This window comes from Indicator indicator, chromosome 29 (genome assembly GCF_027791375.1).
Source record: "Indicator indicator isolate 239-I01 chromosome 29, UM_Iind_1.1, whole genome shotgun sequence".
Taxonomy (NCBI): domain Eukaryota; kingdom Metazoa; phylum Chordata; class Aves; order Piciformes; family Indicatoridae; genus Indicator; species Indicator indicator.
This window is the reverse complement of record NC_072038.1, coordinates 4522576-4534763: the sequence shown is the minus strand read 5'-3', so window position 1 is coordinate 4534763 and position 12188 is coordinate 4522576. Positions and strand designations below refer to the sequence as shown.

Sequence of the window (12188 nt, the reverse complement as noted above, 5' to 3'; positions counted from 1 at the left end):
GGATGCCCTTGGCACTGCTGTCTGGGTTCTTACATCTGTGCCTCTTCAGGCCTGGAGGTAAATGTTCATGCTGTAAGCTCTCAGTGGTGCTACCTGCTTCCCTGGCAGGTTTTGGGGATCTGTTTTCTAGGATCCCAAAGGGCTTTCCCAAAGGAACTGTTACTTAGCCCACGGATGGGGAGGGATGCTGATTCTGTGGTGTGGTGGTGTCTGGCTGTGGTGGTGCCTGGCAGACTGCCACAGGGAGTGTTTTACCCCAGTAACTCATGAGCTATCCCAGCAGCACCTCTCAGTCCTGCAAGAGGACTTGGTGACCTTCACCAGAAGGAGCTGGATTCAATCTTCCTGGATCTGTTCCCCCCACTGCAGAGGTCTGATGTGAAATTTTCTCCAGGAGAGCAGGTAGAATTCATTGGTGCTCAGGCTGAGGCTGTAAAACATCTTTTACTGCAGGACAAGGTGAGACAAATCACCTGGAACAGCAGCAGGCAAAGCCAAAGGAGGGAAGGTGGGAGCTTTGCCTCAGCATTTCTGGAGCATCTGAGTGTTGGTGTGTGGGAGCTGCTGTCCTCCATGTGCTGATGCTCTTGTGCTAGCCAGAGCCTGGAGAAAATGCATGAGATCCCTTAAGGTCTGGCATGGAGCCACATCCTGTTCTCCAGAGGCTATGGAAATGAAAGAGGCATTTCTGGCCTCTGGAGAGCTGTATCAATCTGGGACTGGTCCAGCTCAGCTCACAGGTGGGGAGATGCAGTTGGAGATGGGATGCAAAATGTCCACCTCCCTCCTGGTCTCAGTACCAGAAGTTTGCTGGGTGGTTTGCTACCTGAGGGAGGCCCTGGCCACATCAGGAGGAAGAAAGGGGGTAAGAGGCTGCTGGGGCTGACAGCCTGGCTTGGTAGCAGCCTTCCAGCAGGGGGGAGCTGGAGGTGGTGAGTACCTGGAGAAGAGGAGGCTTCTGCTGCTCCTAAGTGTTCCCCAGTAGAAGTCCAAGACCTTTGTTTCCCCGAGGTACAAGGTGCAGCCACTTGCTCTGTTTCCTAAATCCAGCCTCCCACTTGCCCTGGCTCTAACTAGCCCTTCCCACACCACCCATGCCTCCCCTGCTGAAGGAATGAACATGGGGAGGTAGATGAACTTTCAGCTTCTGGCAACCAGACCTGCTCTGGGAGCAGCAGCAGTTTCAGCCAGAGCTACCCCTTCCCTGGGGTGGGAGCAGGAGGCAGGGAGCTGCTGACTCCCTCCAGGCTGACCTCAGGCATCTGAGTGCATCCAGCACTGCACAGCGCTGGGGAGCAGCTCCGCAGGCTCCTTGGCTTTTTAAGGTAAGGAATCTGAGCAACGTGTTAATGAAGAGTGACCATGGCAGCCAGCAGTGGGCACTGCACAGCCCTGCCCAGAGCTGGGCACAGAGCTGTGGGGATGCTCAGAGACCATGGGAAATGGGCATGGACCCAACCTGGGGCTGCCCCATGGCACCCGCACCGAGACCCCTCTGCCTTCTCCTTTGCTTGCACTGAGGATCATGCCAGGGTTTAACACCCTCCTCTCACCCCCAGTCCTGCTCTGGCTGCTGGTGACCCCCTGACAGATGTGTCCCCCAGCCTGTCCCCAAGTCTAAGCTCCAGGGCTTTGGGGCTGGAGCCACATTTCTCTGTTATTTTTTTTTTTTTTTCTGCTGCAGTGGGCCAGGCTGGGGGATGTCCCAGGGACTGGGTGTTCCACCTCCTCCCATGCCTTGTTTTGCACTGATAATTTTTTTTGGGGGGGGGCAGCAAAAGGGGTTTGTCAAACCCCACTGATCCCTGGCACAGCTGGCACACAGAAGTGCCTTAGAAGGGCAGAGATGTCCCCCCCCCCTCAGCTCTGCCTTACAGACCCTCTCAGGATCTCACTCCCCAGGAACCTGTTGTGCCTCTTGAGTTCAGCTCCCAGCTCCATCAGTGCCCACCTGGCACTCTGCAGAACAAGGAAGCCTGGCAGCAGTGAGTCAATGGAGTCCATTTTCTGGGAGGTTTCATTAAGGGTAATTAGTGGGTGTGCTGGGAGCCTCTGCAAACCACTCTCCCTGTTCATTCAGGGTTATCCACACCACCTTATTCCTTGTGATGCTTATGAAAACCGACTTGGCCCTTCCTTGCTGGGCTCTGTCATGTCCATGCCCACTGACGCTGATTCTGTTGGTCTGAGGCACCACAGTGCTGCTGCTCTCTCTCTCCAGCTAAAGCCTGAGGCTCCCCTTTGGGGGACCAGCTCTGCCAAGCTTTAGTGAAGGTTTTGCTTCCTCATTAGGCTGCTTCCTCCTTGGTTTGCCCTCTTGCTTTGCTCCTGCTTGGGGAGATGCTGGCAGAGTGTGGGGTGCAGTGGTGAGTGTGTGGCTGGTGGGCTTAGGAGGGTGCCCAGGGCTGGATGTCCTGTGGGGCAGCGCAGGAGGTGGCTCCAGTGTGATTTAGGGCAGGAGACACCACAGACAGGCTGTTGCATAGGTGCTAGTTTGTTCTTGCACAAAGTTTGTGGTTTGCACCTTCTAGCAGTGTCCAGGCTGCCTCTGCCAGATGCAGGTGACAGGTGGGCCATGGGATGCTCCAGCCACCTTGTGTGTGCAGTAGTCCACAGCTTGCTCATGAAGCTGACCCAGTGCCTTCACCTCCACCCCTGGGCTGTGCAAACTCACCCCTTTGCCTATTGATTTTATTTTTTTAATTATTATTTATTCCTAATCTCATTTCTGCCAGGGCTGGATGTGAGCATTGTAGGGGGGAGAGAGCACCTGTGACCCAGGGCTCTGCTTCCAGAGGCACACTTACAGCTCCTCAGAGAGATCCTAAAGCAGCTGCCTGTTGCAGAGGTGAGCTGAGGGGCAGCAGTGAGTGGTGGTGATGTTGCTGCAGTGTGCATGGTTTTGACGAGCTGTTCTGAAGAGCTGACCTGTCCCCTCTCCTCCTCTGGCTGATCCTCACGACTCAAAGCTGCTAATGCTGTTTGGAGCCTCCTTCCCCATGCAATGCCAAAAAACTCAGGAAACAAACTGAGTTTACAAAATCTACAGCAATTTGGCACTTTGCTGCTGCTGCTGGGTGTTATGAGCCTGCTTTCACCAGAGGGGGACTGCAGGGTTCAGGCTCCCCAGAGGGGTTGTGGAGTCTCCTTCTCTGGAGACTTCCAAGACCCATCTGGATGTGTTCCTGTGCTAGATTCTATGGTTCTGCTCTGGTAGGGGGATTGGACTCGATCCTTGGAGGTCTCTTCCAACCCCTAACATCCTGTGATCCTGAGTGCCTTCAACCAGTTTCAGAGCCACCCAACAGAGTCTATCTCCCTCTTTGTCTGTTCCAGGGTGGCCATGCTGCTGCTGAAGGATCCAGCATGGCTGCAAGAAGTGAATCCCCAGAGCTCCAGCTTTGCTGCTCACTCATTGCCCAAACTGGGGACAGTTTGGTGCTGTGGGTTTGAGAGGTCAGTGGCCAAGCTGTGGCCTCAACTTTTCCCACAGCTGGCTCAGGAGTTGCACCAGGAGCTCTCCTGGGGCTAGGTGAGGAATTTAGGGCAGAGCTCTACCCCCTGCACTTGGCCCTACTCCCTGTAGGTCCCCTGGGATCAGGTGCAGTGAGCAGCAGCAGCCCTGGGGGACCGTTCCTCCTCTTAGGTCCTTCCCCCACCATCCCAGCTCTCATCTGATGGCATAGATGAGATACTTGGGTGCCATCCTGGATCCTCCCCACCCCACAGGGCTCAAAGCAAAGGCTCACTCCTCCTGGCTGGATTTGGAGCCCCTCAGAGGGGGCACGATGCATGGGTTGAGGTTTGCTGGCTGGTTTGTACATCTGAGAGCTGGTTATTTTTATTTTCTCGTGAGCACTATAAAAAGATGAACTTAGACTCAACTCCTGTCCTTTCTGGGAACTCAGCCCTGTGTGCAAGGGAACAACCTGGGCTTGGAAACAAGCACTGACTCTTGTGGGGCTCCCTGTGGTGTGGCCCCAGCGCTGGCACCGTGATGCCCTGCAGCAGATATGTAAGTGCAGCCTGGTGTGATGGGAAAACAGGCCTGGGGAGGGCAAGAAAGAGGGAAGCAGTCAGTGTCTCCTCCATAATGGCACCTAGGGATGGGGGACATTGCATCCCCAGCCCCAGCAGCACAGGGACCCCTGTCCTTGGGCAGTGCAGAGGTGGTGGGACATCTCCATCCCTCGGGCAAGGTGATAACTGTGTCCAGGAGCCCCTCAGTGTGTGAGTGGGACCCTGCAGCTCTCTGAGCAGAGGTGGATGAGGGCAGGAGGAAGAGGAGGCTTTTAGCCATGTTTGGCTGGCTGGTTCCATTTTTTCCTTGGCTGGGAAGGGTTGAGCAGGGGAGACAAATGCAGCTGTAAGTAATGGAGCTGTTTATGCACTGGCTCTCTGTGACTGATGCAGTGAGCAGGGCTAAACTAAATATTGTTGTTATTGATAGGAGGCAGTGGCTGATTTACAGCCCTCTGCATGGGGACAGGAAGATCTGGTTGTAATAACACTCAGCAGGGGGAAAGCAAAGCTTTTACAGACAAAAGCTTCCCAGGAAGAAAGGGCAAAGGCTGGGGATGGGTGGAGGGCAGCATGATGTGGAAGGGAGCTGCACTGGGACCTGGATCCGGGATCAGAGCCCTGGGGAGAACTGAGGTCATGCATGGAAATAGCCTCCACAACATGTGCTGGTCCTGGGGAGCTCTGCTGAGGGGATTCAGAAGGAGGACAATCTGTGCAGACAGACTTACTCCTCTGCAGTGGCAATTTATAGAAACCTGATCTTCAGGGGTGCTTGGTGCTGTCGGGGAACAGTCCTGAGAGCTGCAGGGAGGCTCAGTACAGCTAATCCCAGCTCCTGTCTGCTTTCAGCATTTCCTGGCTGTGCTGTGCTGCAGGGCTTTCAAAAGCATTCACTAATCCTATTCCAGTGATGATGTTCTGGCAGAGAAATCAGCAGGTTTGTAAATCCAGCCCTTGGCTGCTGGTGGTCGCAGAACTCAGCCACTCCTGGAGAAGCAGTGAGAGCAGGGCTGTGTGACTCACCTCAGCCTCTCCTGTGTGGGCACATTAAAGGGACCACAGTGCCACCCTTCACACCATGGTGCATCTCCCTTGATGGATGCACTGGGAGGTAACCCACATCCTCCACCCTGCCACTGCATGCAGCTTCCCACTGTGCAGCAGGTCCCACCTCCTCTCCAGCACCTGCCTCTCCTCTGCTGCAGACTCTAGGGTGTCTCAGGAGAGCTGGACACAGGATGTGGGAGGGAGAACTTTATTAAGGCTTCTCCAGCTGGCTGGGGTCCCCTAGCACTCATCCAGCCCCACACCACAGCCCCAGGAAAGCTGTGGCCAGTCCTCCACTGTTCTTCCCCACACTTTGCCCAGGTTGAGATGTGGAGCCATGCTCAAGCTCTCTGAAAGCATTAAAACCCTCCCTTAGTGCTGACCTGCTGATGTCCAGCTCTGCTTCCCCTGGCAGCACAACCTCTCCCACAGGGCCACAGCAAACAGCCTCCCATCCCACTGTCCTGGGTGACCTCCAGACCTTCTGCAGAGCCTCGTCCACACCCAAATGGCAGGGATGAGCCATGGTCAGCAGCATGGTTGGTGCCCTGTGCCCTCAGCAGTCCCATACTGGGGCTATGGCACTTGTCTTGGCCACAGATGCTGCTTCCAGACATGCTCCATCTCAGGGAAACCTCCCCTGAGCCCCAGGGAGATGTGAAAGCCCAGCCAGCACCCCCTGTGTCAAGAAGGTTTGTCTCCTGGATTTTCCTACCTGTGTCCACGTGGCTAGAACCAGTGCTGCCCTAGGGGCACAGATCCTGAAATGGGACTCAAACACACCAGTAGTTCCCAAATATCCCTGAAAGTCCACCCATCCAAAGATGCTGAGTAGGTTGGAGGGACAAGAGCTTTCAACAGGATCCAGGTGTATATCCAACAGGGTGTAAGTCTGCCTGAGAGAGGAACCAGTGTGGTTACATGTGAGAGTTGATATGGGGGTTTGATCTCTCTTCTCTCAGCAAGTGCTGGGTAGAAGCAAATCCTGCCCTTGGATCCTCTCTTAGTGCTCAGCTGAGTCCATAGGCAGCGGCATCACTTCAACAGTTATGGTATCTGGCTGCATCTCGATGAAAAAAGGTGCAATTTGATGCATTTCAACCCAAAACGTAGCTCATCCGCAGGCCTGTGATGGTGCAGGAGGGCTGCAAAGCCATGGGGTAAAGGAAATGCTTCAAATAAGCCTGGATGAGGCACTTCGTGCCATGGTTTAGTTGATTAGATGGTGTTGGGTGAGAGATTGGACTTGATGATCTGGAAGGTCTTTTCCAGCCTGGTTAATTCTGTGATTCTGGTAGGAAGAAGCTCTGCTAGGTGACATTGAAGGTGATGAAGGAGCCATCTGCTTTCTTCTGCTATCCCACCAGCTGTGCCTCCCCCCAGGGCTGGGCTGGCACCTTGCAGCGCAGGGAGGAGCAGCTGGGCAGGGCTTTGCTGGCATGGGTCACCTCGCTGAGCTCTGCCTCCAGAGTGCTGACCATGCTCATCCCTTGAGCTATGTGCACCTTGTTGGCTGCCTTCTTGTGCAAGAGGCAGATAAAGATCTTCTTGAAGCCCTTACGGAAGTGTTTGGAGACCAGGGCGTAGACGATGGGGTTGAGGCAGGAGTTGGCGTAGGAGAGGAGGTGCGAGAGGATGCGGAGCACGTAGGTGGCATGGTTGAGGGGGAAGTACCCGAACCAGACACAGAGGATGAGCAGGTGGTGGGGCAGCCAGCAGAGGCAGAACAGGACAGCTACGATGATGATCATGGTGGTAACCTTCCTCTTGGCCTTCTTGGACTCCGACATGTCTTGGAGAGGGTCCACGGACTTCCAGAGGTAGCGAATAGTCCGCATGTACGTCAGGCTCAGGATCAGCACCGGGATGACGTAGCTGAAGATGAAGGTGCAGGTGTCCATCACCTTCCGCTGGGAGACCTCCCAGATGGGGTGGCAGACAGTCAGGTTGGCCAGCTGGAACTCCTGGTAGTAGCTGAGGTAAGGGCCCGAGAAGATGAAGGAAAGCCCCCAGATGAAACAGATGGCCACGAGGGCATTCCTGGGTGTCCTCAGGTCTCTCGAGTGCAGTGGGTATCGTATGGCCAAGTACCTGCAGGGGAGTGGAGAGGGAGATGACTGCAGTCCTGGAGAAGGCATGGAGAGCTGCTCCAGAGGCAGAGTGGTGAAAGAGCAAAAGTGGTGGATTGGAGCTTTCCAGGACAAACAGTCCCACAAGTAATTCCCTGACACTTTTCTGTAGCACAAAGGGGTGAGGAAGATCCTCTCTCTGGACCCTGTCCCATCACCTCTCTACTTCCAGCAGTGCTTGTGGGGAAGACAGGGATGGTCCCCTTCTGTCCCTCTCCCTAATCCATTTGTCCCAGCTCAGACATCCTGGTGTCATCTCCTCGAGCTTTGCTGTGGGCTGTTGGGAAGGTAGTGGCTCTCTCCACACGTGCTGGGAAGAGCTGAGGCTGGGCAGGACCTGAGTTTTGTTTCTCTCTGGTTTTCTGTCCTCCCTTCAGCTGCCTGAGCCTGCAGATAAACTGCAGTCATACAGCTTTGCAGTCTCAAAGCTTCTTCAAGCTGGGAACAGGGATCACAGTCCAGTCCTTAATGCATCTATTTCCTTGTGCATATGAACTGGGACATGCCCCTTGATTCCCCTGGGAAATGTTCCTGGCTTACTCCAGGAGGTTGCAGCAGTCAGGGTTTGGCTCCATGGGATCCTGTTCCCTCTCCTACCGGGGAGAGATGCATAGCAGAAGCACCCCCATCCCTTTTCCTACCTGTCAAGGGAGACAGTGGTCAAGGTGAAGCTGCTGGCATACATGGTGAGGTAGATGAAGAAGTGGACAGCCTTGCACATGAAGGGCCCAAACACCCAACCCTCCAGGGTGTAGATGGTGGCTTGGAAGGGGATGCAGAAGAGGATGAAGCAGAGGTCGGCCACCCCCAGGTTGAGGATGAAGAGGTTGGTGGTGTTCTTCACCTGCCCATTGCGCAGCAACACAGCCAGGACCAGGCAGTTGCCCACCGTGCCCACCAGGAAGATGATGAGGAACACCAGGGGGATGATCACAGACTCGGGCTGCCACTCCCCCTCAGAGCTCCCAGCCGAGCTGTTCATGGCCAAGAGAGCATGGAGCCAGCGGTGGGGATGGACAGGGGAGGGGGTGAGGAGAGCACAGTGGGGAGGCAGGCAGGGGGTGCAGAGAGATGTTGGGGGAGTATAGGAGGGATGGCAGGGAAAAAGGGTACAGAGGGAGGTCAGCAGGGATGTAAAGGAAAAAGAGGTGCAGAGTGCAGAGGGGAGTGGAGTGGGGAGGTACGGGAAAGGGGGTGCACAGGGAGGTCAGCCATTAGGGTACCCCAGGGATTGCAGAGGAAAAGGGCTAGACGGGGAGGTCAGCAGGGAGCACAGCAGGGATGCAAAGGAAAAGGGGGTGCACGTAGAGCGCAGTGGGGAGCGTTTTGCAGAGACACGGGAAAGGGGGTGCACAGAGAGCGCACGGGAGATGCACGGGAAAGGGGGTGCAGGGGAGGCATGCCAGGGACCCCAGCGTCCTTCACCTGCTCCGCCAAGGCTGGACTTACGGCCGGGCGGTGCTGCTCCGGCGGTGAGCGCGGCTCGGTGCTCTCCCTCCCGCCAGCGGAGCGGGGCGGGAGGATTGGGGGGAAGCTCCGGGGCGGCGGCTCCGGCCCGGCCCCCCCGGCCCGAGCCCGCTCCCGCCGGGACGAATACCGATCCTCCGAGCCACAGCCGCGGGACTCTCCCTTCCCCGGGCAAAGAGGCTCGGGACGGGGCTGGTTTGATCCAGGAAGGATAAATCTGGTGGAGTAAAATAACCTTTGGTGTCGCGACCCCCCGGGAAAGGGCTGAGGTAGCTGGGCAGGACACCCCACAGGGAGCCGGACATCCAAAGTGGGGGGTCTGGGTGCTCATCCCTGTTGCTTCCCCCTGCAGCGGTCACTGGAACAGAGATTGCCTAACCGCAGGGGATGTGGGATGTTTTTTTAGGAGTGGGGGTCCTCTGGAATTGCGAATGGCTCCAAATTGTCTTGCACGGAGCTAAATTCTTGCACCGAACAGCCCCAGAGGTGAGCTCTGGTTTGCAGCCGACTATTTCCCCCCAGGGTAGGGGGTCGGGAGAGTTCACTGCAGCGAGCACAAATCTTTTTCACGTTTTCCTTCTTTTCCTACCTGCAAAATTGTCTGGATTGTTCCTTCAGAGCCTTCCCAGATGGAAGTCTCAGAACCGGCCAGCTCTCCAAGGACACTTCATCTGCCCCCCGGGCTGCCTCTCTTTGTTCCTGTGGAGAGAAATCTCTAACGTGTCAGTTACTCCCCTAACTAACTTACTCCACGGCTTCTCAGTTCTCTCGATGGACATTCAGATCTAAGCCTGCCAGTGGTGCCGGGAGATCTGGGGGCAGTCACAGCTTTGCGACGTTGCCACCGGAGAACACGGAGCTTTTTCACCCTCAGCAGCTCATGAGCAGCCCCGGCCCCATTCAGCTCCACAGATGAGGTACGTGGGGATGCAAATACAACACTGTGGTGTGAGGATGCTCCACTGTTCTGATGTTACATTGAAGGGAAAAGCAGGAACTAGGAGCAGTGCAGCAGAAAACTGGCCACCCCACAGGGCACAGGGAGGTGCTGAGACCCAGCAGTGCAGCTCTGCTTTCCTCTTCTGGTCCCAGACACCTTCAAGGAGTCACTCCTGCCCTCGGCAAGGGCTATGCTGCATCCCAAGCCACAGCTATGGAGGTTACAGGGCCAGATCATGTGGAAAGCCTAGCCCTAGAGAGCTTCCACCCTGTGGCAAGGACCTTGGCTCCCTGCACCCTCAAAGACCCACAGCAGGGCACTGGTGTTTGGATTTATTGATGATGGTGGTGTCTTTGGTCGCCCTTGAGCTGGTATTGGCTTACATAAATGTCAGGTCTAGCCTCAGGGTGCAGAATGAGACTGAAAAAAAAAAAACTAGAAGGGAAAACAGCCAATTTCTTCCCAAACACCAGTGCAACTTGCAACCTGCAGCATCATGTGCAAAGATCAGTAGCAAGATCAACTGTCCAGGGACTGCAAAATAAATTCCTGGCCTAAGATGTAAATGGGTTATTTGGGCTGGAGATCTGGTCTCCAAGGGTGGCTAGAAGCAAAAGGAAAAGGCACTTTGTAAGGCTGCAAACCCTCCCAGGCTGCAGGGGCCGGTGGCACAAGGGTGGTCTCTGTATGGTGTGAGCCTCTGGAGCCAGTAACCCTCAGTGGATTTATCCTTTTGCAGCTCTCTCTGAGACATCACCTCGCTGCAAGGCTGTCAGCCCAGGCTCTGCTTGACGTGGTGCTTGTGTTGTCCTCCTCTCCCTCTGCCCTAGGGGAATAGCAGAGCCAGCTCTGCAGCAGGAATCTGAGCACCCAGCCAGCAGATGACAGTTTATCCTCCCACTTACAGACTCCAGAGGAGCAGCAAAGCTTCGTGCCAGCACGAGGGAGGTGGCACGGCAGAAATGTGCCTGTGATAAAACTCATGGCTGTACTTCCTTTGGAGCAGGTCCCTTGGTGTGCAACATGCATGTGTTTTGCACTGGGGCATCTGAACACAGGTGCTGTAGTGCCAACCTAATCCAAGTCTGCCTGAACTACCCTGGCCATGAAAGAGGAGCTCTTGTTTGTAAAACATGCTCAAATTCACAGCTCTGCTTGATTCAAACTTCATCCTGAAACATAATTTGGTTTGGATAGGAAATGGGTTCTTGGGAGATGTGATGGAAACCCAGAGCAGACAGAAATGGCTTAAAAGATTTGCAGCAGAAAGGTGCAGCTTGAGGACTTGGATTTTCTTTGTCCTCTGTGAGCTTTCACATCCACAAGAGGGAAGGAGAGCTTTGAATTCAGAAATAAGGTCATAGCTGAGCCTTCTGAAGGGGAGAGGAGCACAGATTGCTGCTGGCTGTAGCATGGCAGCAGCAAATTGCAGCCAGCCTTGCTGGCCCCAAAGGCAGGCAGAACCCTGTGCTGGCAGAGACAGTCTGGGGGACTTAATGCAGTGGGAACAGTGGTGGGAGCAGCTTGTCATGCTCAGTGTTTGCAGAAGTGTTTAGCAGGCATTTAGAAAAGTTTGGTGTTTATGCCAAAAGAGGTATCTGTAAATTTGGTTCAAATGCTTAAAGGACTTTTGCAAGAGGACGTGGTCTGAACTGCTTTGCTCACGTTTATACCTTCAAATAGCTGCAGGGAGCTGCTCTGGGATTTGGGAGTGTTTGGGGCTTTTAAATAACAACAGAAGCTTTGGTCTTTAACCAGGTGTAAGTAAATGGGGGCAAAACTGCTCCCTGCAGCTCTACCCTGCTGCGGCTGGAGGTGGGAGTTTGGCTAATGCTTGGTCTGGGGTAGTTTAAAGCCAGTCTCCTGCAGGGGTGCCCAGGACGAGCATGCTCGAAGCTGTCCTGGGAAGGTGCTACAGGAAGGGGAGACTCAGCCAGCCAGCACCGCACCAGCCAGGTACAGCATTGCCCTACAGGGACCTGTTCCCCCAGTGCCTAGCCCCAACTCAGGCACTTCAGGGGTGGTTGAGGACCAGGATCGGTGTGGTTGCCTTTGCCCCTCAGCAGCCTGGCATGAGACAGCTCAGCTTGGGCACCGCTGGGGTCTGGAAGGACTCCTGGCTTCCCCGGGCTGCAGCTCAGTTGCTGCCATGGACGCGTCCTCAGCCCTTTCTTGGGGAGTCAGCCCTGGAGTGGGTGAGTGGGACAGGGCTAGGGGTCCCCGTTCCGGGTGCTATGGGATTAGTCCTGGGGCAGAGAAGGGGATCTGATTCTGGGGCTGGGAGTTCTGGGGCCAGAAGGTGAATCGAGCCTTGGGGTGAGGGAGCGGGACTGGGGTGCGGGTGACTGATGCTGCGGTGTGACCCTGGGGGATCAGCCGTGATGCAGGAGATGAGCCTGGATGCTCCTGGCTAGGCTGGAGGTCAATGTCCAGGTGGCCGTGGCGGGAAATGTCAGGCAAGCCCGGTCTGCCCGGGGTGGCGGATGAATGGAAGCTGCCTGCGCCGCCACCGGCACACCCCGGCCCGGGTCCGCCCCTATCCCGTCTGCCCCCGCGCGGCCGCTCTGGCCGTGGGCTCCGTG

At 55.6% G+C, this 12188-nt stretch overlaps 1 protein-coding gene across 1 annotated transcript; it reads right to left on the bottom strand.

Annotated features, from left to right (window-relative positions):
* Positions 1 to 6425: 6425 nt before the first annotated feature.
* Positions 6426 to 8181, bottom strand: GALR2 (galanin receptor 2). The gene is made up of 2 exons (XM_054393943.1): positions 7841 to 8181; positions 6426 to 7161 (listed from the first exon to the last, which is right to left on the bottom strand). Exons 1-2 carry the CDS (start codon positions 8179 to 8181, stop codon positions 6426 to 6428), a joined length of 1077 nt encoding a protein of 358 aa, XP_054249918.1.
* Between the last annotated feature and the right edge of the window lie 4007 nt (positions 8182 to 12188).